Here is a 27,474-nt window from a genome sequence, read left to right on the forward strand (position 1 = left end):
GCAGAAGGAAATTGCTTGAAGGAGGCCCCAGAAAATACATCAGCGGTGAGGCCCTGGGCTCCTGGAAGCTTCCCAAGGATGTAAGGTGCTGGCTCCAGACTTCTCAATAGGAATTGGCTTGAATAAATGTGTAGGAGGGGTTAATGGGAAATCATAGACTAGGAGAGTTGGAAGGTAATCCAGTCGAGCCCCTGCAATGCAAGAATCACAGCTAAAGATCTCTGACAGATGGCAATCCAACTTCTGCATTAAAAAAACCCCTCCATTGAGGTTCATCGCCTTTTGAGGTAGTCCGTTCCAATGTCAAACAGCTCTTACCATCAGAAAGTCAGTTTAGTTGGAATCTCCTTTCTTGTTATTTGAATCCATGGGTTCAGGACCAAGTTTGCTCTATCTTCCATGCAACAGGCCATTAGAAATCGGAATATCATAAGTCCTCTTTCAGCTATCTAGAGATGGTGGAGGAATTTGTTTTGTCCACTTTTCTCAGCAGACTAACCCACTCTGACATTCCAGAACTTGCTTGTGGATTGGAAAGCAGCCTTCAATCAGACCACACAATTCTCCAGGGTTTTCAATGCAGTTTTGGAGTACAGAAAATGTGCACAAAATGCAGGTTGTACAGGGCATGCATGGAAAAATATGGATTTTTTAATTTTGGTTTAGAATGTGAAGCACATTTATACAAAATATGTACAATTTAAATGCAAACTTTTTGTTACATCCCTTCAAAAAAAATCCACACAAAACAGGATAGGAAAGATCTATGACTGAGCACCAGTGAGATGTTTTGTTCATTCTGTGCATCATTCCCCTTCTCCCTGCTTTCCCCCTTGCTGCCACAACTAAGGTATGTGCAAATAATCCTCAACTTCCATAATGCCTTCAAGCTGTCCTTGAAGCTGTCCTTCCATAATGCCTTCAAACTTCCAAAATGCCTTCAAAAAAAATCCACACAAAACAGGATAGGAAAGATCTATGACTGAGCACCAGTGAGATGTTTTGTTCATTCTGTGCACCATTCCCCTTCTCCCTGCTTTCCCCCTTGCTGCCACAACTAAGGTATGTGCAAATAATCCTCAACTTCCATAACGCCTCTTGTCCCCACAAGAACTACACAGGTGAAAACAGCAGTAAGAATCCCAGCCATTTCCCATTCTTCCCACATTTATTTGCACAACAACAACCTATATACAACACTGTTTCACAAGCAGCTTCTTTGACTTTAATTATGCTCATTCAAAAGGTGGCCTGACAATCAACATATTAAGCTGCTCATATTTTGGGCAGTTTTTCTACCACAGTTTGCTAACTGCAAAGGTTAGGACTCATCCACAATTCTGCTTGTCCCACACCTAGAGAGCATAGGTCTGAGCAGTTTTGCCGTTGCCCCACTGCTTCCCCCCTGAAAACCCACTCTTTAGTGCTAAATTGGAACTAAAGGCAATTCATGAAAAACCTGATTGCTCTTTGTTCTGATTCAGCTCTAAAGTTCTGGTTTGCCTTGGGGAAAGTGGAGGGGCAAACAGAGGTCTGGATAAGCCCTAAGTGTCCTCTTCTCATGTGTGAAGAAGTAAAGGAAGTGCCAAGGCCAAGGTTTACCATTGGTTTGCACATAATGGCAAACCATCATTTGGACCAAGCCTGTGAGTACAACAAAATATAGCATGAGCAAGAGAGAAATATTTTGCCCCTCCCCCCAGAAAACAAATCAATTTTACTAAACATCACATTATTAAATGAACAGAATGTGACTATTGATCATTGCCTTTTCAATTGCAATTCAAGCTATTATGCAAATGAGCAGGTCCACTAAATATTTAGGCGTTCATATTTAACCAAATAGATGTGGATGATAATTAAGCCTGAGGGGATGGTGGTGGATGCTTCTGTTTCAAATAATATACATTAAGTCAGCTTGTTTGTTTGTTTTTAAAACATCCCGTCCCCTGAGGAATGCATGCATACTTATGGAGGGGGGCATTGTTAATTCCACTTTGGATGCGAACTTCCTTATGGCATCCTGTCATTAATAGCTGTCAATGTGAGTAATAGACATTTTGCATGTGCAGCTAATTAGGCACTTTGTAAATGGATTCTGGCTACAGCACATGTGCCTCTGCAGTTATGACCCAGGCTTCTGGGTGAAAGGAAACCAATTAATTACAGGGCCGTATGTGTGTGCATTTGTCACATGAGGCAGAGTGAACAATTTTGAAGTGCATATCAAACTAGCAGAAAGGTTGCAGTCCAGAGTAGAAGTAGTTCTGCTTGTCCTGTGAAGTTGGAGGTGATGGCCACCAACTTGAATCACTTTAAAGGAGGACAAAGCTGTGAAAGATAAGGCTACCAGTAGTCACTAACCCTCATGGCCATGCTTTGCCTCTACAATTGGATGCAGCAATGCTAAACTGGCAATTCCCTCATGTAGTGTTTCAATATGTGTTCAATATGCAAGTCCCTCATGTAGTGTTTCAAGACAGGAAAAACACAGGAATCTGCCTCATACTGAGTCAGACCATTGGTCCATGTAACTCATAGACTGATTGGCAGCAGCTCTCCTGTGTTTCAGATAGGAGTCTCTCCAATCCCAACCTTGAGATTTGGGGCATTGAACCTGGAACCTTTTGCATGCATACCACTCAACGACACTTTCCCCAGAGATCATTCCCTCTGCTGGAGATAACAATTAAAACTTCAAGACCAGGGCAAAACTGAACAGTGTCTGAGTCATGTATATGAGCTATATGTATGGCAACTGGAGAATTTGCTGGAAATCTTCTTTCATGTTACATTTGTCTTCACATATAGACTGACAGTCTTCTTTCAGTGTTGATAAAGGGCACAGAAGGTGCTGACATAAGGAACAGGGGAAATCAGAAGAAGCTGTGCAGGTTTTACAAATACCTTTGGACAAAAGACACAGAGAAGTTCTCCTATTCATGCTTCATTTAGATGGATGAGAGTGCACAAATCAGTGCTGCCACGAGAGACTTGAGAGTACTTCAAAATTCCTTTGCTCACATTCAGAAGAAAGTGCAAGCCTGGAATAATGTATTGCCCAGAGTTTTCTGAGGTAGCTGCATCCCTGGTGTAGCTTAATTGACTTTCATTGGGACAATCTTGGTCTCCATTCATTCCGAATTGACAAATGGACCTTGAGAACAGATATACTCTAAGCTACCCAAAGCAACTCCCAGAATGAATGAAAAATAGAAGCCAAAGCTACTTTCAGCCAGAAATTATTCTGTCAGTCGATAACATAGGCCATTTAAAAAAGAAAGAAAGAACCGTTGAAATATATATTGGGAGAAAAGTAAAGAAAGGTATTTGTGTGTATGTGTATGCCTGCATTCACATGACAGTTTATTCCATGGGTAGGCAAACTAAGGCCTGGGGGCCAGATCCGGGCCAATCGCCTTCTAAATCTGGCCCACAGATGGTCCGGGAATCAGTGTGTTTTTACAGGAGTAGAATGTGTGCTTTTATTTAAAATGCATCTCTGGGTTATTTGTGGGGCATAGGAATTTGTTCATTCCAACCCCCAAATATAGTCTGCCCCCCCAAGGTCTAAGGGACAGCGGACTGGCCCATGGCCGAAAAAGTTTGCTGACCCCTGGTTTATTCAATTTCCCTGATATTTCCCTGTTAATTCCCACATTATAATTGAGCCTTCTCATGATGCAAATGCCACCTTTGGAAAATGAATAGACTATAACACATTTCTGTGCTATTTGGTTCCAGGAAAAAAATCCACAGTAAAGTGTCTAAACTCGGAGCATCACATCAGCATGCAGGCCTTTCCTTTTGTTTCCATGGAGGAACAGAAAGATGCATGTGCATAAAGTTTGGGGAGGTGCCATGTTGTCTAGTGGCTACGCACACTGGTGTGAAGGAAACTGTGTGACATGCCAGTAGATCGGTGAAAAAGCCAAAGTTCCATAACTGTTCCACTGATACACATAAGTACAACTGTCATACACTTCAGGGGACTTCCACCTGATCAGGAACTCAGAAGTTGTTTTACTGGGAAATATTTCCGCATTTAATGATCCCCCAACCACTGAAACCCTCCTGCATTTCCCCATGTTGTCCAGGAACACTGTTTGCAACAGTTGTTATAGTTTAATGGGAATTTTATCCAGTTGGTGCTTTTGTGGGGGAGGTCATTTCAAGTGTAGCCACACTGCTTAAAATCTTGGTTTTGATTCAACATTTGGGGGCTGCATCCAGCTAAATCTGACTCTGAATAGAGCCACTGAAATTAATGGATTTAAGGTTATGGGCCCATTAATTTCAATGGGTCTGCTCGGAGTAGGACTTAGTTGGCTGCAATTTTAAGATCACTAATAAAAGAGGGGGTTGGGAAATATGTATGCTGCATCCCAGTGCATATTGCAAAGAAAATGTAAAGAGAGGAAGAAGCCCCACATGTAGCTGCAAAATGCGCTAAAATTCAAGGGTCTTATTTCATAGCAGCTGTAATTACAATCTAAAAGGTTATGCCTCTGTTTCTTTAGTTAATGAGTCTAATTTTCTTTTAAAGGCTATTTTGAGTCTTTCATTCTTTTCTCACTCCTCCTACTCCAGCTGAAGAGAGTAGCCACACCTGCAGGCGGATTCAATTAATAGCCGACACTGCATACACTTTACCAGTATAATTTACATTTCTTTTTGCTAATTAATTCATTGACTAACGCTAAATGTAGTGCCACACTAATCGGCACTGTGTGTTAAGTACTACCTGGTTATAATAGTCAACGTACCTGGAGGCGACATAGGCTTATTCATGTGTATATTGAGGTCTGGATCCAAAGAGTCTCACAACTGGTTCTGTGCATCAAAAGTGGTTTGGGACTTCTGTTTCTGGGACAACAGGTCCATTTGCCTTCTATCCGACTGTTTTTTAAATGGAGAGGAATTTTGGTAGGGCAATGGAGGTACCTGCGGTGGAGGACCCTGGGCTCTGAAATTTCAGCGGCCACCTTTACGATGCCAAAAATCAGCACCCCTTGCCTCTCACGCTCTATTCTAAATCATAGTTGTGATGTCCCCTATAGTATCCACGAGGTTCCACACGCAGTGTGAATGGAACCAGTGCTGGTCCCCTAAATCCGCTTGAGGTGTCTGCTTTTCTAATGAAGGTCAAAAATCCCTTTGGACACTAGAAATGGTAAGATCATAAGACTATAAGAAAAGCCGCACAACTGAATCAAACAAAAGAAAATGCTTCACATCAAAGTTCCATGTCACAGCTTTTGCTTCAAATGGTAGTGAATTCCAGGTGAAAAGGGATATACTCATGTGAAATAATCCCAGTCAGCCCCAGGAAGATGGGAAACTGGAGACAGAATCTGGCATTGATTTGCATCATTGCCAATTAATGGGATGGTTTTTCTTTTCTTTTTTGGACAGTATTATTTAAAATGACCATACATCAGCACAAACCTTTTGCTTCCTACTATTTCAATCCTTTCTCTACACCACACACAATTCAGCACAAGCAATGTACCATGTTTGGATTTCAATAGAGTGAAACGGCAAATATACTTTATTTGAGGAAGACTCTCTGCAAAGTTTTAAAGGCCTGCTCTTGGAAATACTCAATGTTGAATTGACACACTTTTAAACAAACATAACCTTCCCAAGCATATTTTAAAAGTATTTGCTGTGTGCCATGGTGAAACCATCCACAACCTCCCTGCAGAAACCTCCGCACAGGTCTGAAACACAGAGGGTGCCCATCAACTTCTATTAGATCCAAGATCAGGTTGAGAAGAGCCCTGCTGGATCAGGCCAATGGCCCATCCAATCCAACATCCTGTTCTCACAGTGGCCAGCCAGATGCCTGTAGGAAACCCACAAGCAGGATGCAAGCGCAAGAACACTCTCTTCTCCTGATTTTCCAGGAACTGGCGTGATTGAACAAGCAATGCTCAACTGTTTTGCATCTTAAAGTAAATGTTTACCTCTTTCCTGGTGAATTCCGGTGCATGGTCATTTTTGTCATCAACGACAATGGTTGCTGTGGCAGTGCCAGTTAACCCAACATCCATGCCCCCCATGTCTTTTGCTTCTATGATGAGCTCATATTTCGGATTCTCCATTGTCTGCAGAGATGAAAAAAGAATAATACATTACCCAGTGTGCAATACATTGATCTCATTTTAGAAATATCCATTAAGGCATCAGAGGCACCCTTAGGTAAAACTGATCTGCAGGATGTTTTTCTATTAATAGAAAGAAGGCAACTGGTTTGTTACAAAAGCCAGGAAACCCTGACAAATAGATGTGCTGAGAATTTTACCTAACTATCTATGCCAGTCTTCACCAACCTAGTAACTTTCAGATATGTTGAAGTGTCCCAACCTGGTGCTTGCCATCCTTGACTATTGGTCACCCTAGCTGGGGCTGATGGGAGCCATAGCCCAAAACATCTCTTCCAGCCTTCTCCAACCTTGTACCCTCCAGATGTTTTGGACTACAACTCTGACAGACTCTGATGAGCTATAATCCAAAGCATTTGGAGGGCATCAGTACAGGGTACCTTTTCTTGGACTAGCAAGCATGACAACTTTTATTTTTGTCTGAAAAGCATGTAAAATGGTGGAAAATAAGAACAGTATGTTCCTAGCAACTCTGTTTTAATTCCGGGGTTGTTCTGCCTCCTGCCATAACTGTTCCAGTTCACTCATTCTCTTTAATTGTGTCTTTTGAAGAAAAGTCTCTTGTTCCTTTGCTTCCTCTTATTTCAATCCTACCTCCACACGAGGAGAGGGGCATAGCAACGCCCAGTGTATTTCAAGTGACCTACTCTATTTCAGGCTCTACCAGGAACGGAGATTAACTGTATGGAAATGGTATTAAAACTTATTAAAGGTGACATTTCCTTGATTTGTGTGGCTGTCTTGCATGGGCCCATCTGCTGGGAAACCTCAAGGGCCACATCGCTGATGGGGAATGCAGATGGGAAGGAGCAGGTGGTGGTCATCTTCTTTTAAAGTCATGAGCTACTTCACTCATGCATTCTCAAAAGCTATTATTCTGCGATTCACAACAGTGATATAGGAGAAAGACTTTAAAAGGACAGGAAGACATTTAGCCTTTGAAAAAGAGAGACAAATGACTCCACTTTAGAACAAATTTCCAACTGAACACATTTGGGAAAAGGCTGGGAAAGAGTGCTTTAACAATCAATCCTTCTTCACAGGGAACTCTGGGAATTGTAGCTCTGGGAGAGGAATAAGGGTTTCCTAACAACTCTCAGCACCCTTGACCAACTACAGCTCCCAGAATTCTTTGGGAGAAGCTACAGCTGTTGTTTTAAATCTATGGACTGAGTGTGGTCACAGAAAGAATCATTATAAAGTTAATTCACTTCTTTCCCTCTGCTTTTCGGAGACACAGAGCACTGCGCTATATCCACTGAGCATATGTGTATGTGAACCACTGGGAACTGTGTGTGCTTCCTGTTTAGGAGCTGAGTCTGGTATTCAACTAAGCTTCCCTGACAGCACACCTATTGAAATGAACAAACATGAGTAAGCTAGATTTTTTTATTTCTATGGGTTTATTCTGAGTAGAATTTAGTTAAGTACCAATCTGAGTTCTGAAACTGTCTCTTGCTTCATCCAAATGCCATTTTAATTGCACCCACAGCAACTAATTATCAGCTGTGTAGATGCTCTACTCCATTCACTCAAACAACAACCTGAGCTTTCATCATTTGCTTGTTTGCCTATTATTCTTATATAGCTTTGTAGTGGGTGAAAATCTTATGGGATGGGATAACGAAACTCTTCCCTTTATTATTCCAAAAGGTAATGTGGATCCATCGCAGCTTTATCCATATTTGCCGACAATGTGCTTTTTCAGCATCAGTAAGGCATGAGGGGACCAGTCAGCTAAGAATGGTGATAGTTGACTGCTCTTCAAAAGCAACAGAGATGGAGTTGGACGGGAGAGGGGACCACATGTTGGTAAGAGGAATGCAAGAGGGAAATACAGAGAGAATGCTGATGAAAAGTTGCATATGACACACACAGGGTGGGGAAGAGGAGAGAGAGACTGAGCAACTTGTTCTTTGGAGAGAAGCTGGTGACAATTATTGAGTGGCAATGATGAGCTCCTGTAGAGTCCCACCACGTCCAATAATCAAAAGACGAGCTGACATGATGTAGCATCCTCAGAGATGAGTGACTATCAAATTCTAGGACCCAATTATACATTCTTTCTGCAGTCCAAACTCCTATAGCCATCGCACACACCACAAAGCAAGAAAGTGTTCAGAAAACGCTGAATATTCCAATTAAGGTGGTTTTTATCTCCTCCAACAGATCCATTACAAATCTAACAAGGCTTATAGTGCAATATTACTCATGCTTACTCAGAAGTAAATAGCACTTTGTCATTGCTTCCTAGTAAGTGTGAATAGGACTGGAGACTTTGCTTGCATTGCTAGACGCTCCCCATTTCCCTGAAAAGTGAAAAGTCCAGGGGCAGCCATAAAGGTCTTAAGCTGCGTACACAATAAACACTGAAAGCACAGTGAAAACACAGGACTTCCCCCGAAGGATCCTGGTTGCTGGGCAAGTGTTTATGTCTTTTCATTGTCATTATTTTAATTACCCCTGGTTTTAAACAGAATTGCTTTTGTCATCACTTTGAGGCTTGATTAATATAAAAAGCAGCTGATGATATGTCATCTGATAATGTTTTATGTTTAATCCCATCACCGGGGTCTGCCCTTTATGTCATCACTGGGGGCTGCCCCAGGTCTCAGGTTTGGGCCCTGAAATCTCAGGGTCTAGGATGCTCCAGACTTTGCAACCCTAGTGATATATAAAAGCAACACATATTTATTAGAAGTTGTAGAAGCAGCCCTACATTGGTTGCCACTGCCAGTTCATTTAAGGGCCCAACTCAAAGCGCTCATGTTAGTGTTTAAAGCCATAAGTGACTCAGGCCCCAAATTCCTGAAAGACCACCTCCATCCCTACAGACCCCTTGGGTATTAGGACTAGTGGAGGGGACCCTATGGTTGTTCCACTGCCCTCATAGCTGGGTGGGATGACCCAGGGGAGGAAATTCTCTGCGGCAGCTCCTAAGTTGTAGAACTCTCCACCCACAGAGGTGTGTCTGCATACCCCTCAACCATGCCATTTTAAAGGAGACATCCTAGAATTACAGAAGCCATCCCAGCTTCTGATAGCAACTCCGAATGTCCCATTTTTGGGTCCAGTGCTCCAGCTGGTTCATGCCAGAGTGCTGGACCAAAGACACTCAGGTTTGGGTTTCATACTCTGCCATGAATCGGCTGGCTCCCATGAGAGCTCACGACCAAAAAATGAATGTCCTGATTTTGATCAGCAGGATGTTGGAGGATATGTTTCTGGCATCTTCATTATACAGCTTTTGGCAGATGCTGAAGATGTATTTCTTACCCTGGCTTTTGCCACCTGAGATGTAGAATGTGAGGACCCACCTTATTTCCATGATTGCAAGTTGCTTTAAACTGCTTTTGACATTGTGCTTTAATTATTATAACCAGCCCTGGGACTTTATGGTGAAGGGTGGGATGATAACAATGATGCCCTGCCGAGCAACTGATTGTTGGTGTCTGCAAGCCCTACATTCTTTGCCCCATGTGGTTTAAAATCAAGAAAATGAGCAGTTTGCAAAGGGACAGGTGCCTGCAAATGCTGCTTATGACAATGAGCCATGTCTTGGGATGCCCTATATGGCATCAGATGCAAAGCAGGTAAGTTTGGCATGGGGGAAATGACCTCAAGGGCCAAATTTTAACACCTGCTGGGCCTGATTAAGTCCATGGGCTTGAGGTACCCCACCAGTGTTTTCAATAATAACTCACATATTGTACTATGCATGAGGTTCTGTCCCCGAAGCCAATTTACCGTATTTTTCGCTCCATTGGACGCAGTTTTTCCCCTCCAAAAATTGAGGGGAAATGTGTGTGCGTCCTATGGAGTGAATGCAGGCTTGTGCCAGGGAGAGGCTGCACGGGGCTTTGGCTTCCTTAGCTCCACGCAGCCTCTCCTGGCAGGGAGGGATTGCACGGGGCTAAAGAGGAAGCCAAAGCAGCCAGTGGGATCCATCCCGCTCGCTGCCTTGGCTTATTCCATAGGCAGGGAGAGGTTGTGCGCAGCCTGTACGCTGCTCTTTGGGGCTGGGGGGGGTAAGATTTTTTTTATTGATTTCCCCATCTAAAAACTAGGTCGCCCTATGGTCCGGTGCGCCCTATGGTGCGAAAAATATGGTACTTCCTTTGCAACGATTAATTATTCCCCCCCCCCCTCTGTTCTCTGTCTTTTACGGTCTGTTCCAAATATTGGGAGTTTAGGGCTGCTGGTATTCCATATAATATCTGGCTGTATTCAGTGTTAATCTCAGGGTTGTGAGTTTGAGTCCCACATTGGGCAAAAGTTTTAGGCATTGCAGGGGATTGGACTAGATGGTACCTTCAACTCTATAGTTCCAAAATTCTATGATTCTATTTTCACATGCTGAAACACTGCCACCTTTTGAAATTTGCACTCCACAGAATTTTGGTAATGCAGTTCTCTAGCCAAATACTCTGTACAAAAATGCATATATTTGAGTGAAGTGTGGAAATATTAATAAAAACAAACGAAGATGTATAGTGGGGAGTGTATATTATGTGTATATAATAAAACCTGAATACAAATTGCATATAGTAGGAGAAATCAACGGTAAAATGCTGGTGAATTTTCAAGAGATTTCCCTCACCCCCATATTTTAAAAAAAACAAATGTGCAAACTGATATCGAAATGTAGTGAACTAAATGTTTATGACTGGGAAGAATGAGAAACCAAAATTGACCAATTCTGACATCCTTAACCCACCATAACTTATAGCCATCCATGTCCTCCATTAATTTTGTTTAACTTACAATAAGGTAGCATAGATAGCACTAGAAGGCGTACTGCACACTCCACAGAGTAGCTTTCCAACCATTCAAATGCAGCCACAGAGACTCCAAAATTGCCAGAGTCAGAACTTTTGGAGAGCAAGAGAAAAAAATCAACGAGAAATGGTGTAATTCACCTCTTTTTTGACTTCATTCTCTTTGGCAGACCACAAATTTTGCAAGCCTTAGTCATTTTGCAGCAGGCTAAATGACTAAAGTGCAAATTTATGGGATAATGAAGGGGTTCCCTGCTGTAATTATATCAATTCTCCCAACATCTAGCTACAGTTGATAAATGAGACACCATAGGAGCAATGATTTAATGCCCACCCATTAAGATCATTATACCTCTTTTTAGCTTTGACTAGGCTCTGTTTAAAGTGGGCACATTTCCATGAAGCAAGAGACATTGTTACAGATCCAATCAGGTTTGATTATGTGATGACATCACTGTGGCAAAAATAAGTCAATCATGTGTAAGAATAATGTCCATTCAATAAATATTGCCCTCACTCTGAATTGGCTTAATTATTCCTCATCAAAGTCATAATACACTATGGCCAAATCTCTTTGGCTTTGGGAATAAGATCTTCTTTAGCTGCTGCTTCAGTGCCTCTTTGTCTTTCAATTGGGGTTGCAGAGAATCCCTATACTGGCACAGAAAAGTTAATTGGGCAGCATGATAGACTTTCAGGCCTTCCCCCCCCCCACAAAGAATTTGGTAGGGAAAATGTTCACTTCAAGAACGTTTTGAAAGCCTGCTCTCCAAAATGACCTAGGTTGCTCACAGGTGGAATCTGATGTCCTGGTACACCAATAGCTTAATGAATACCTGAGAGGTATAGCAAGTGACCCAACATAGCTGATTGTACTATCCTGATTCTATAGGAATATGCATTAATGATTCAGATACAGTCAGCTACAATAAGCAGAATCTATAGGGACCAGAGAATCCACTATATTCAGAATTTCCAAATGCAAGAGGTAGAAATGAAAGGGTGTGGGAAAAAATATTTGAAAAGCATTTCAAAAAGTTCCTTTCAGAAATCAATCACAGCTGTCATATCTCTGAAACCATTTACAGAAGCAAGGGGGGGGGGGACAACCCACAGTGTTAATAATAATCTTGTCCACCTCCACACAACTGTATTATTGCCCTTACTGAATATTAAGAAGTCTTTCATCTAGTCCATCTATGAATATCACCAACAATGAGAATTAAAACTCCCCCCTAAACCAAGCAATCCGTCATTCTTTCCCTTGCCCCCACCACACCAAACACCAAGCTGAAATCTAGAGAGTTTTATCTGTGGGTGAAGATATGCAATCTCTAAGAATGCTGTGGTTTCATGACAGTTCTGAGGCTTTAAAAGCAAAAGAAATTTGTTTCAGCCAAGGAAAGATGAATAGCCCTAAACTCCCAATATTCGGAACAGATTGTGAAAGACAGAGCAGAGGAAAAAAATTAATTAATCATTGCAAAGGAAGTAAATTGGCTTCTGGGACAGAACCTCATGCATACTACAATATGTGAGTTATTATTGAAAACACTGGTGGGGTACCTTCAGCCCATGGACTTAATCAGGCCCAGCAGGTGTTAAAATTTGGCCCTTGAGCCCATTTTCCCCACACCATACCTACCTGCTCTGCATCTGATGCAGCAAAATCAACAATTAGCAAAAACAGTAGTAGTATCCAAGGCCAAGGCCCAGCTCCATAACAAGGGATCATGCAAGAGGCAAGATCAGGGCAGTCTGAGGTTATGTTCAAGTTGATCACTGGGCAGACAAGGGTACAGACAAGAGACAGCCCCAGGGGAGTCCATTATCAGATTCACAATAACCAAGCGGCCAAACTCATCAAAACACAGTGCTGGTACAAATGCATTGCTCCAGCAATTCTTCCATCCTAGTACTGGGTTGGAGCTGCTGAAACCACACCTTAAATTAAGCTGACTCCTATCAGTTGTCTTCACCCAGAGGTCTCCTCAAGAGGAGGATCTTACTCCCCAATTTTGGCCAATTGTTTGCAAGTTAACTTTTTCTTCCTGTTTAGCGGGCGCTGCTACGGTCTTTGACTGGTTGCTGTTGAAGGACTGGGAATAAATTTTCTTCCATTGGCAGATTTTGTCTTCCTCATAGCAATTCATCACAACTTTGATGGTTATAGCCTTGGGTGGAATCCTTTAGTTTTTTCTTACCCGGGGGGGGGGGGTGAAGTGGTGACTTGCCCCCCTTGCAGTAGCAATTCCAGGATCCCCCCTTTGAAGGGGTTATATATATGGGGGTCACTGGCCATACACTGAAAGTCGTCAGTGAACTACCCTGCATGCGGGGATATGAGATTGGCTGCCTGCTACACTTATGACTTGCAAAGCACTCCCATATCCCATTTACCCTGATGAGCCCCTGTTCCCCCCGGCTGGGGGGCTGGGAGGGATATACGCCCAAGGCCTAAACCAAGGTTTTCCTACATTTGGAAGTTTAATAAAGTTGTAGCCTAATTTTAATTCCATACAACATTGTCAGAGTCTTTATGCCTTTCTTATGATCCCTGGGGGCTTGGGCTGTTGCCGCCTGGTCACGCAATGGGACTTACACTCCACAACATCTGAATGGCACAATGTTGGCTATCCCACATCTAATGATTACACTTGTTGCTGTTCTTCTTTCACATAAACTATGCAAATATGCAAGATAATGTACACTTGTAGGAAATAACAGCTGATGTTTATTTAAAACAATGGGATCAACCATCACTCCCCACCACCCCCAAATCCACCTGCTATTAGTACCTATTCAATTTACCTGAAATAAAATAATCATATAGAGCAGCCAATGCAAACAAGTGTTATAACCCTGACAAATTAGGAATTGGAATTGAAGGAATGCAGCTATTCAGATTATCATAATATTAACATTTACTCTAAAGGGCCCATTGTGTTTGCAGGGCAAAGAGGAAACACAAGACCAGCTGCGCTTTCAGAGCGTGAATTATGGTTTGTCACAAACAAAACCTCACAATAACATTATTGTAACTCTCTTTTTAATTCCCCATTTTCCAATTATGATGCTTCAAAGGAAGTTCTACCATTTAATCAAAGCAATGTGGTATTTCTGCTATGATGAAAACCAGTGTCTATTTACTGTCTGCAGGAGAAGCCTAATTTGGATGTAAGAATTGGATAGAATGGGAAAGACAAAAATTGTCCTTCTGAGTACATTTGCCTGCCTACCGCCAATTCACTTGATTCACTTGCTTGTACATCATGCCCCATAAAGGATGCTTAAAATAATCCCAGCTATCTTGTGCAAGCATGCAGAGGCTCTGGAGCCAAACTCCAGTGCACCTCATTGATTTCAGTGGGAAGGAGAAGATCCAGATGTGTGGAAGCACCTATAGAAGTACCGGTATATGTGGGGAGGGACCATTTTTCACTCAGAAAGCATGTTTTTTATGCAGGTCTCAGGCTCATTCCTGCCTAGTTATTCTCAAATCATTTATGTTCACTGTTTGTCACCTGACCCTATTCCAGAGCCCAGATCGCCCCTGACCTGGCTTGAATTTGGCCCTGAATCAATTGGGGTGGGGCAGGGAGTAACGATTAATTAGGGTTCCTTAAACCCGAATTAAGCATAACATTGGGAAGGAATGGCAGAAGGAGATACTGTGTCTCTCCCCTCCCCTGACCACACAGCAGAGAGCAAAAGGGTGAATCCTCTTGGGACCTGTTTCTCCAGTACATTTCTGATGAGGAACATGCTGGCACAGTAAACCCCAGCATTTGATCCTCTGCTCACCAGCTTGTCAGTGGAGGGTTCGACCCTGCTCCATTTATGTGTTCCCTAGTAGCCAAAGCACCTTCTTCCAGTCCGGCGCTGGCACCATCCCCAGATTGCTCTTGGATGCCCAACCTGACTTGGGGTGATCCAAGGCTTTCTTTACCCAACTTGTCCAAAGTCTGCATCCCTCCCAAACTGGCCTAGTTCAGTTTGGGATTCAGGCTTTTGCCAAATCCATTGCACAGGCCCACTTGCTGTATAGAGGAGAAGGGTGATTGCTTTCAACTTCTGTTCTTGGGTCTCCCTAGAGGCAATATGGTTGGCTGCTGCAGGGAAGAGGATGCTAGACTAGATGGGCTATTAGTCTAATGCTACGAAGTCTTCACCTGTAGGAGCTCCACACATATAGGGTCTTCAGATGAGGACACATTTGTAGAACGCTTTGAACTTTGGTCATGACAGCCACTGTTTAAGCACCAGACAAGGTGGGATAGTTTGTAAATCCTCCTCAAACATACTTTTCAAACTGGTGTCCTTTGGAGCAAATTCAATATTTGACCCAGATACAGCTTTACTCCATAATGAGTTTTTTTCTCTCTCCCTTTGCCCCCCCCCCAAGTCTAACATTGAAAATAATGTGCGTTTATCACTGAGATCAGCAATGCCTGGATATTGGCTGCTCTCCATACCATTTAGGCAGGTGATTTGTCTCCTATAATCTGCAAAGAATTCTGATCAGCTGCCGCTATGTGTGGAAATAATCCTCAAAGCACTGCAATTCAGCTCTATGTGCTCAGGTAGATTTTATTTTATTTTATTTAGAAAGAAAGAAAAAATACACCTCAATATGCCTTCAGTTCAATATGAAATCTGTGGGTCTAGATTTGAGAATGTGACATTAAACCACACATACAACTTTCCTGCATAAAGGTGCAAATTAAAGTTTTCCTTAAGTGTGCCGTTTATGATTCACTAGAAAAATATCTTCCACCAGGGTAATAAAAGATAACATGTTTTATGACAGCTCCCTTACGCCAAATTGAACATAATCTCTTATTAAGAGAATCAAAATGAACCTTACTCGGTTAACATTGGTGGGGAGGGGGGAGCAGGAACTGCAGAGACACCACATTGCTACAAATTAGGTGCACCAAAGGCCACATCCCCCTCAATACACCTCCTTATTCCCCCACAAGAAAGTAATGTGATAAAGGTCAAGGTGGAAAATGTATTCCTCTGTCTAATCTGCTTTGCAAATTAGTGCCGATGGTCAGAATGTCCAAGAGAACTCAATTACTGGAGTTTCCTGTCAAGCCTACCTCAACTGGATGAAATCATAGAGGTTAGTTTCGAAATTAGTGCTGCGAGGTGCAAAACATCCCACAATTCCAATTTTACATCTTTGGCATGATGTTAATGTTCTTCAATATTAAAGGGAAAGTGGTGTGCTATTTCGCATCTCTCTCTTTCCCCACCCATACTGGCACAAAGCAGGTGTTAGACGCAGTGAAAAACAGGGCAAGTTTCAATAGCTGGTCAACCCTTGCCTTATTAATGCAGCTGCATTCAGTCTAAATATTGGGGGGGGGGAGTGGAACCTTCCCACAATCTCTTGACAGAAGGTCTGCAAAAGGGAACCTTCATGTTAAGCAGCTTCACATACATAGACTCAGAATATAAAAGAGCCTGCTGGATCAGGCCAAGTGACCATCTAGTCTAGCATTCTGTTCTCACAGTGGCCACCCCAATGCCTGTGGAAAACCCGCAAGCAGGACCCAAGCACAAGAGCAGTGGGAATTCAGAAGCATTACTGCCTCCAGCTATGGAGGCAGAGTATAACCATCATGGTCATTAGCCATCAATAGCTTTCTCCTCCATGAATCTGTCCAATCCTCTTTTAAAGCCATCCAAGTCGGTGGCCATCATTGCCTCCTGCAGGAGTGAGTTCCAACTGTGCACCGTGTGAAGAAGTATTTCCTTTTATCTGTCCTGAATTCTCCAAAACTCAGCATCGTTGGACGTCCACAAGTTCCAGTCTTATGAGAGGAGGGAAACTATTCTGTATCCACTTTCTCCATGCTTTGAATATTTGTACACACTTCTATCATGAAACCTTTCTTCATAGGAGAGTCGCTCTATCCCCTTCACCATGTTGGTTGCCCTTATTGAACTGTACAATTTGCTTTTGGGGTTGAAGTGGCCAAAAATGTATTGTGTGTGCATTAGATGAGATCATCAGAACTTCCATAGATCTGGGTCTGCTCAGTACTTGGATGGGTTACCTGCTTGGCAACCTCACCTTTGCCATTCATAATTGCATCACACCTTCACTCGCACCAGTGAAGACTGGCAAGGATATAAACGAAAGTAACGAGAAATCATAAATAACATACACAACCCAGCAGATCCTTCTGCATAGCTAAGTCCTATTTGAAACATCAGTGATATTTACAGATTGGTGTCTGATAATTTAATCAAAGCAGGGTATTTAATATTAGTTGTAATCAGTATTTTTATTATCCCTTTATGTGTGACCCCACCTTGCCTCCTTTTCCTCCTCCTCTTCCTCTTCTTCTGCTTCCTTTTTTTTAAAAAATGGAAAGCTTATCTTAGTTTAGTGTTCTATTGCCAGCAGTAATTCCAGGTAGCTTTCAAAAACTAAGCACCCTGCAGAGAGTGTAATGAATCAACACATGAGATCAGCCTTGCCTAGTGCCTGCATTTTTGTGCCTGTAAGGTAGTTCCTGAGGAATATAAATTCTTCTGATTCTAAATGATCAGAGGAAAGATCACATAAATTGGATTTCAATTATATCATTGATGTTTTACCCCCGATATAAAAGAAGATGCCTACCTTACAATGGGCGGGTAAAATTATCATCTCTATAGGAATATGTCTCCCACACACACTGATGAAAACATCAGTTTAATTTTGCATATCTATCTTTACTGGGGGGGGGTGCACCCCTGCTTGCTCATCTCGACAACCCACCTCATTTCCCCCATGTCAATCAGAGCTTCCCTTTCCTGACCCATGCAACTAAGTTTACTTTTTCATCTTTCCAAACCTACTTCTGAAGCCATTTCTTGCTCCTCTGCAGCCCTGCTTTTCACCCATTTTCACCTTCCACACAGTTATGAAACCAGCATCCCTTCCTATTCTGTAGACCCTTCCAGGCCCATATTTCATGCCTCATACTACCTGCTTTTTTGCAACCCATTTTTCACATTTTCACCTTCAGCCTGCTTTCCCAACCCCACTCTCTGTTGCATACAGATCATGCCCATTTCTGTCCCTTCTCTTCTTCTATTCTACAGCCTCCTTTGCACACACTTTGCTCTCACCTTCAACTTATTTTACCCACTTTTTTCAGCTCTCCTTTGCACATAGATAATTCACATTTCCATGCCTCCTCTTCTCTCCTGTACTTCATCCCCCTTTGCACACACACACCCCGGTGATTATGTGTGTTACTGTAACTTTAGGATGAATATAATCTTAAGAGGAAGGCTTAAGTTCCCTTGTCCAGTTAAGGAAGGTTAAGTTCCATTGACAGATGTGCATATATGGGTGTTTGCTTGTTAATAAAAATCTGTTCTAACTCACTACATTTAATCTGGAACTTAATGTTGAAGACAACACACGGTAGCAAGAGTGAAATGCATTGTGTCAAGGTACTATGGGATATCTGAAGGCTCCACAAACATTAACTCTTTCACATAAGGAAGCTAAGGAATAGAAGAGGAAGAATTTTGAGTACAGCAAGAATGAAATGCTCTATCACTGAGCTACAGCCTTCCATAGAAAACGGAGGAACATAGCAAGGTGCCTTATAAAGAGTCAGCCTGTGAGTTGTATCCAATAGTCAGAATAATCCCTTTGAAAGTACAGTTGGTGATGAACACAGGTCCATTAATTTCAATGTGTCTGCTATGAGTAACAGTTAGTTCGATACCACCCAATTGCTCCATCTAACTCAGTATTGTCTACACTGTCTGGCAGGGGCTCTCAGGATTCCAGATGGGTGAAAATGGACCAAATATATTCCTCCCCTATTCCTAACTCACACACCCCTAAAACACCAGACATTAATTTTTGGTGGCTTTTTTTTTTTTTTACAGTGCACACACTGATTTGATATCTTCCTTGAAGGCCAAAAGCATTTCATGTGGATATACATTCTTATAAGGCACAGATAAAAGGATGGAGCTAAAGACACAAGTTGAAGACTTCAAAAAGTGTGAGATCCATGGAAGGAGCAAGATGAGAACTATGGGCAGGCAAAGGAACACAAGCAAGAAGAAAGACTCCCTAAAGGGAAATGGAACAGAGGGATGCCAGTTCATCGAAGGAAGGGGAGCAAGTTGGTAGATAAGTAGGTCTGTGACGAGGCAGGATATCTTGCAGGGTCTGTAAGCACTTCATTTACTGACAACTCTTTATAGATTAAAAGAAAGTCAATTGACAAGGAAGTTGCAAGGAGTTAGAAAAACATGGCCGACTGCTAAATAGGGAAATCCCTGGAAGATTAGAGGGAATAAACTCCCCCCCCCCTAATATATTAAATGAAAAACCTAAAGCCTGATGAGCCTTCACATGCAAAGACTGGACTTAACAATGGTTATCTCATAAAATGGCACCAGGAAGCACCCGGAATATTTTGCCTTAGTCTACAAAGCTGCAATTGGCTTCTTTTTAAATATACATGAAGTAGAACATGCTGGGAATCTGTGTCCCTGGCAGACACAGTATGTAGCCCATGAGAGTGGTGAAATAGCTGGAATAAATATATAGATGAGGGGCACCATTTTGCCTTTTCCTGTGGACAGCAAGATCTTTTAGATTGGCCCTGAATTTGGTTGGAACTACTTAAAGCATACTGGCAGGAGAAGTTATAATTCCTTAAGAACTTTTTTTGCCCCCTAATATGATTTGAATGCAATTAATATTGAGCACCAAAAACTAGGATATTAAATTATCATGACAATTCAAGATTATCTTTTATTTTAATGGCACAAAAACTAATGTGGGAAACACAAAGCAAGCTGCGTCATTTCTCTACCCAGCCCTTCCACAACAGAGCCGTGCGGGTGTGTCCTTTAGCTGCAAATTTCATCTTTTCAATGGGGATTAAAAGCAGGACCTATTAGACAAAATGTTAATTTTATTTGCTCAAACTGTATCAAGAGACAAAGAAGAAAGGGGAGGGGAAGAAAGATAAACTTGCTTAAACTTAAAATGGCATTCCATATTGAAGCAGCATGAAGGCCCCGCTATCTAGGTCACTTCAAGAAAAGCAAGCTTCTGGAGCAAAACATAATTGCTGAGTTTACATGCTAAACTTTAGCTCAAAGAAAAGAGGCACTGGGAGGCATTTGGTGAAACAATTAGTTTAATCAATACACCGAGAGCACTGCAGAAAATGAGTGCCTTTCATGAAATGTTCACCACACCATTCAGTCCTGCTTATCAATGTCAGAATATAATTATTGGTGAGAATACGTATGTATTGAAACAAAACTATGGGGCACAAATCAAAGTGAAGCCAAGGGGTTCAATGATGGGGAGTCAGCTTTGAAGGTCTTTGAGAGTTCTTTTTACTGTACCTTCTTTCTTTGTGCACACAGATATTTTCTGCACCAAACTCACAGGAAAAGAGGAATCAGCCTTATATCTAGTCAGACCATTAGTCTATGCAACTTGGTACCATCTACACAGTGGCTTTCCATGGTTTTAGACAGGGTGTCTTTCTCAGTTCTGCCAAGAGATGCTGGGGACTGAATCTGGGGCCTTCTGCATCCAAACAAATGCCGTATACCCGTGAGCTATGGTCCTTTCCTGTCACTCCATTAGTCAAACTAACTTAAGGTTTGGGTTCAAAAAATAATGCTGGCAATGACTATAAGAGCCATAGCCAGACAGAACTATGTGTAATACGCAGGTAAAAAGGTAAAGGGACCCCTGACAATTAGGTTCAGTCATGACTGACTCTGGGGTTGCTGCGCTCATCTCGCTTTATTGGTACAGCTTCCAGGTCATGTGGCCAGCATGACTAAGCTGCTTCTGGCGAACCAGAGCAGCGCACAGAAACACCGCTTTCCTTCCTGCCAGAGCGGTACCTATTTATCTACTTGCACTTGGACGTGCTTTCAAACTGCTAGGTTGGCAGGAGCACGGACCGAGCAACGGGAGCTCATCCCGTTGCGAGGATTCGAACCACCGAACTTCTGATCGGCAAGTCCTAGGCTCTGTGGTTTAACCCACAGCGCCACCCGTGTCTAGGGATGAACAAATGTATATGTCGGTTTCTCTCAGATTCTCATTTTTCTAATCTTCAGTTCAGTTGCTCCACTTTTCCACACCAGCTGTCTCTCTCTTTCAAAGTACTCATTAAAATCCTTCAGTATTTTAGGGCAAATTTCTTTTTTATATGCAATGTTATCTAATAAACACATTTTTGCAAACAACTTCTCCTGAAGCAATGTATTATTTTATGTTGTTTTCACTAATATATGCATGCATGTGCATACTTCACTCCCAGTATGTGCATCTTTGTACATGTTACATCAGTGGAGAACTGCACTGCAAAATTCAGAGAAGTATGAATTTTGTGTTTTGGTTTACATATTGTTTTGGGAAGTGCAAATCAGCTTAGTTCCCCTTTAAATGTGAATTTCTCCCCAACTGCTACATACAGGTTGCCCTTGGCTTCCTAAGCTAGCCTGCTGCCTTCACAGTGGAGGACAATGTCTCATCTTCAGTAGAAGCTGGACGAGGTTGGCTTCTGCTTATGTCTAGAGAGGGTGCCATGTTGTGGGCTGGCCCTGTTTCCGGGGCTTCCTTCTTTCTTTCAAGTTCATTCTTCAATGGCCAAGAAACCACTTTGGAGCCTACAAGTTTGAATCTCCCCGGTTGAATCTCTCCCTAGTAAGCTGCCATAAAGGCTCCTGCTGTACCATCTGCTGAAGGATACGAGTGCAATTAGAAGATGAAAACATGATGCTTTGATGTGGCTCTCTGGGCTATTAATATTATTATATCTTTATTTTTGTTATCCAGTGGCTTTCATCTCCTGATCTCCAAGCCTGTTGAGAAAATTAATTAATTGAACTGGGCAGCATCCTGCACCTCAGATCAATGTGATTATACCCATTTAATAGATTAATTGAGGAGTTAGTTAGTTGGAGTCTAGATGAGATATTCCATCTGCTTGGGGTGGCATGGGAAATTGTTTGGAGAGAGTGAAATCTGCCCATAAATCTGGGGTCCAGAATGCCCTATATTTGCATTCCATCAGTGCCTATTGAATTAGCCAAAGCTCCTCTCAATTTTCTGCACATGATCACTAAATTTCTCTGGGTATCACAGGACACTCCTGTCTGTTTTGCTTTCAAATAAGGCCCATGTTTAGCAAAGATGCTGCAGGTTATATGGGTATTTAAACATAGTTTCCTGAGCAAATTCTGCACATATTTGGGGGGGAAAGGACCAATATGCTACCCTCTCTCTTGAGCTGGTAGAATCTCCCAACTGCTGTCAGCCATGTGGGTTAAGTAGATAATTCTCAATGAGCAAGGATCCATTTAATTTCTTTGCTCAGCCACAGGAGTGTGGAAGCAGAGCTGCAGCCCTGCAGGGAGCTAGTCAGTTTGCATATACGGAAATGCTACAAGATGAAGCTGGAAGGAGAAAGCTAGTTGTATATACTCAGTCTGTTGATCTGGGAAGGACTACCATCCCTTTTGAGTTCAATGTCTGCAATGCTCTCTTCTGCTCCATTTAATTGTTGTGCCTATCATTTATTTCTAAACTGTAAATCTGACAAAAAAATTGTTGCTGCAAGACACCATGGGGGGAAGCAGACTTTTGGCTGGTGAGATCTATTTAAAGTTTTATTTGGAACTGTGAGTACCAGATACAAAATAAGCCCACTTCAGACATTCTTCTTTCAACCTCCACCCCCTCTCCCATGACCCATGTCCTGTGGACTGAGAATTGTGTGGTAGGGAACACAGAATAAGATCAGGTTTTGCTTTCATCCTTGGACCACTATGATGTTCTTCAGGACCTTCCCAGTCAGAGGGTACAGCCCTGTCATTCTCTGATTCAAATGAGTGTCTCATGTAGGAGCCAAAGACTGCAAAATATGGTGAAGGTTCTTTAATAGCTAGCCTGTTGCTCTGGAGACGTCAAGATTACTATAATACAGATCCAGTCACCACATCTTAAGCTTCAATTGGATCTAAGAGCATGGAGGCACAATCAGGCAAATAAAAGCACAGAAGAGCCCAGCTGGATCAGGCCAAGGGCTCATCGAGTTCAGCATCCCTGTTCTCAGAGTGGCCAACCAGATGCCTAGGTGAAACCTGCAACCAGGACCTGAATGTGATAGTAATATCCCTACTTAGGATTCCTAGCAACTAGCATACAGAGTTCTTCTGGCAGTGGTGGCGGCAACTAGTCACTTATCCTAGTGATTTAGATCTAGCAACAGTAGGGAAAATGATGGCTCTGGTTAGCTAATACAAATGGAGAACTAAACAGCTCTTTTCACAGTTTTGCATGCAAGTCAATGGTTTAAGTCAGTCACCGAGTGATGCATGATGGTTTGTGAAAGCAGCCATAAAACTTGTAACAATGACAAGCATATTGAGTGCAGAGGGCCACCATGCATTCTTGAAAGAAGGAGAAATAAATGTGTGTCAAGCCTTTCAAGGCCTAAGAAAAGAACTCTATTATTCATGGCCTTGTAAGTAGTGTATACATTTCAATTCTTCATAAAGAAAACTTAATGGCCGTGGATTATTTGCCTCATTGGTCATGGTACTAGAAAATAATACAATGGAAAGCATTGGTTATAAAACATTCCTGTATTTAAATTTGCAAGTCAGTGATGCATTTACATCAACGTCAGAGGAATCCTTACTGAAAATGTAAAGGGCAGTGGATCTATATATGACGAGCATTGCAGCCAAATGGCAGATTTCATGTTGCTATCTCAGTTTTAGCCTGCCTAGCTTATCATTTCATTGCACCTCTGATATCTGTTGGTGACAATGAACAAACCACAGTGTCAATGTACTTGATTGTGGGAGGTTGATGGAGTACAGCGGGCATGCTGAGAAGCTTCGAAGAAGCCTTTTAGATACAGATTTTTCCCTAGTCTGTATCTATAAGGTAAAGGGACCCCTGACCATGAGGTCCAGTCGTGGCCGACTCTGGGGTTGTGGCGCTCATCTCACTTTATTGGCCGAGGGAGCTGGCATACAGCTTCCGGGTCATGTGGCCAGCATGAGTAAGCTGCTTCTGGCGAACCAGAGCAGTGCATGGAAACGCCGTTTACCTTCCTGCCGGGGTGATACCTATTTATCTACTTACACTCTGATGTGCTTTCAAACTGCTAGGTTGGCAGGAGCTAGGACCGAGCAACGGGAGCTCACCCCATAGCGGGGATTCAAACCATCGACCTTTTGATCGGCAAGTCCTAGGCTCTGTGGTTTATCCCACAGCACCACCCGCATCCCTTCTAGTCTGTATCTATAGTTGGACCTTATTTAGATTTTTTTTTTAAAAAAAAAAATGTTTTGTTTGATTGTTAGTGACTTTGCCGCCTTGGGCTCCTTTGGGATACAGGGTGGGACAATAAATAAATAAATAGGTATTTATGTTTTTCCAGGTGATGGTGGTGGTGGTAGTTGGGAACAGTAATGTGAGTAGATTCTATTTATAAAAAGTTTATTTTAAAATATGCACAGAATAGAGAAAGTAGCTAGAGGAATGTTTTTCTCCCTCTCTCATAACACTAGAACTTGTGGGCATTCAATGAAGATGAATGTTGGAAGATTCAGGACAGATAAGAGAAAGGACTTATTCATGCAGTGAGCAGTTAAACTATAGAGGCAGTGATATCCACCAATTAGGAGGGGTTTAAAAGAGGGTTGGACAAATACATGGAGGACATGGCTCTCAATGGATGCCCCCCATGGGGGCTATGTTCTGCCTCCACTATCAGAGGTACCCTACCTCTCAATATCAGTGGCTAGGAATCACCAGAGTGCTGTTGCACCCATGTCCAGTTTGCATCTGGTTGGCCATTACCAGAACAGAATACTGGACTAGATGGGCCATGGACCTGATCCAGCCTGCTATTCTTGTATTCTTATGTCTTATATTATACAAGCAATGTATTAGAAAAGCAATGTTTTGTTAGTGGTAGAGAAGGGAATGAATAGCCTCAGAGGATGGGGACATGACTTAGTTGTCGGGCACATGCTTTGTACACAGAAGATTCCAGATTCAAACCAAGTTTAAGAGGTTTACAAGTTTAAAAGATCAGGGAGAAGGTGATGTGAAATGCCTTTTTTTCTGCCTGAACCCGAGAAAGCTGCTGACAATCAGGGTAGACAATATTGGGTTAGACAGGGTCAATCATATAATAATGAAGAAAATAAATGGAAGTCTGTCTGTTCTGTTTCATTCAAATGCAAAGGTATGCTGATTTAATTGACGAATTGATTGGTTGGTGGAATCTCATAGAATTAATCAAACAAGGTTTCTTTAATTGGGTGACAGCACCAGTGTGGCACAAGGGTCCCAGCTTGATTTCCTTGCTGTTCAGTATTCTGGACAGGGTGACAGGGAGAATCAGAATTTGATTTACAGGATCCCCAGTCAAACGCATGACTACTCAGAAGCAGGGTTGGATGGATCAGTCGATTCCCAGTCTATGTTAGTTTCACATGTGCTCATTAATAAGAGTGTCCTGTGATTTCCACATTAAAATGTGATACATCACATGCAACTCTGTTTTTATTCTGCTGCACTCCATCTTCTGCCCCCAAAACCACTTTGTCTCACTGTCTGCTGTGGTGAAATTATGTAACTTTATGTCACTTATTATTTGAGTAAATTACATTGTCATTACATTGCCCTACTGGGTTCATTTCAATGCAAAGGAAAGCTTAACCAATTACATATCATTTGGAGACTGAAAGCAACAAACAGTGAATACCAAGCATATGCACTGGACTGAATGCTATTCTGGACATGGAATGTATATACAGTGGTACCTCGGGTTAAGTACTTAATTCGCTCTGGAGGTCCGTACTTAACCTGAAACTGTTCTTAACCTGAAGCACCACTTTAGCTAATGGGGCCTCCTGCTGCCGCCGTGCCGCTAGAGCACGATTTCTGTTCTCATCCTGAAGCAAAGTTCTTAACCTGAAGCACTATTTCTGGGTTATCGGAGTCTGTAACCTGAAGCGTATGTAACCTGAGGTACCACTGTATACAAACACTTTCAGTTTCCACTCCCATTTCCATTTTTGTCAAAATTCTCTGATATCCTGTAAGAACATAATAAGAACCTTCTGGATCTGGCCAATGGCCCATCTAGTCAACCATCTTGTTCTCACAATGACCAACCAGCAAGCAGGACCCAAGCACAAGAGCTTCCCATGGTTTTCAACAACATTACTGCTTCCAGCTGTGGACACAGCCATCATGGCTGGTAGTTACCTCCCCACCAGGAGCTGCAGATCAGGTTTGCACTGGAATTCCCAGAAATAAGATATGAATAGCACACCCCACTGAGTTCACTGGGACTACCCTCCAAGTAAGTGTGCAAAGCATGTGAATCTTTGGACAGTACTGATATGCTTGTTCCCCTCTCCCCTGGCTCTATCAACCAGATCTAGATCCAAACTGCAAACATTTTCTGAATGTGCTTGCAATTGATATATTGGCATCTGAATTACATAGTGGTGGTCAGGTACTGTATTCCAGCTATTGGGTGCAATTCAGCATCTACCAGGAGTGGGCATGCTTCTGCAAGTCCAGTTCTTGACAGTGGCCCTGGAAGATTTCCTGCCTTTCTGCCATAGCATGGCACTTAACTCACTTCCTTGGGATACACTCATCTTTATTGTGGGCTCTATTGCTTTCTGATTTACCTGAAAAGGGGGCAAAGGCCCGATAGTTTGAATGGCCAATTAATTCCACAATGTCATCAATTGAAAAACTCCAACAAAATGCAACCACTTCCTGTTTGTCTTTGCCATTAGGTGGCAATATAGTAACAAGTTTTGGCTTGGAATGGACACCCCTGGTGGGCTTTACTACCTCAGCACACTCTGCTAACAGAATCATTAAAACATTTTCTTTAATTTCCAGGATACAAGAGAATGATGTTGAGCAGTAGATTTTCTACATATAATCTCACAGCACTAAATCATACAACTGCTATGTTTTACTGCTCAAAATCACTTTTCTGATTAGTTTAACTTCAGCCCAACTGGCAGTGTTGGCAAATTTCGGATCATTAATAATTTGTAAGTTCAATATACACTGTCTAAAGAGCTAATCTCCAAGAAATAAAAGGAACAAAGGCAGAGGCTTATTATGCTGATACGATGACTTTAAATTCTATTGGAGTTAGTACAGAAGAGCACCCGCAACACGAAGGCAAATGAAAATGACAACTGGAGAGATTTGTTATGCTGCTAAAGAATATAATTTTTCTCCCTCCCCCATTCCAAGCCAGCTCTTCCAACTTAGTCTGATTAAAAGAAAAGAGTAGAGTGGCTGTTTGTGTGATGAAAACACCTAATATTTTTGTTCAGAAGGACACAATGGAAACATGTATCTTTAGGACTGCAGTTCCCATCAGCCCCACACAGCATGGCCAAAGGTCTGGGTTAGTGGAGCCTGTAACCTGAAGCATGTGTAACCCGAGGTACAACTG

General features: G+C 42.3%; 1 protein-coding gene across 2 annotated transcripts in view; it reads right to left on the minus strand.

Moving 5' to 3' along the window:
• The window catches only part of CDH13 (cadherin 13), a 657,553-nt gene that overhangs the window by 94,357 nt on the left and 535,722 nt on the right, over positions 1-27,474 (minus strand). For both annotated transcript variants that reach the window (XM_081924041.1, XM_081924042.1), the window contains exon 8: positions 5,970-6,110. In XM_081924041.1, coding sequence (XP_081780167.1) covers positions 5,970-6,110 — 141 coding nt within the window. The remainder of the gene's footprint in view (positions 1-5,969; positions 6,111-27,474) is intronic.

Source organism: Podarcis melisellensis (genome assembly GCF_964234715.1).
Source record: "Podarcis melisellensis genome assembly, chromosome: 8".
NCBI classification, from domain to species: domain Eukaryota; kingdom Metazoa; phylum Chordata; class Lepidosauria; order Squamata; family Lacertidae; genus Podarcis; species Podarcis melisellensis.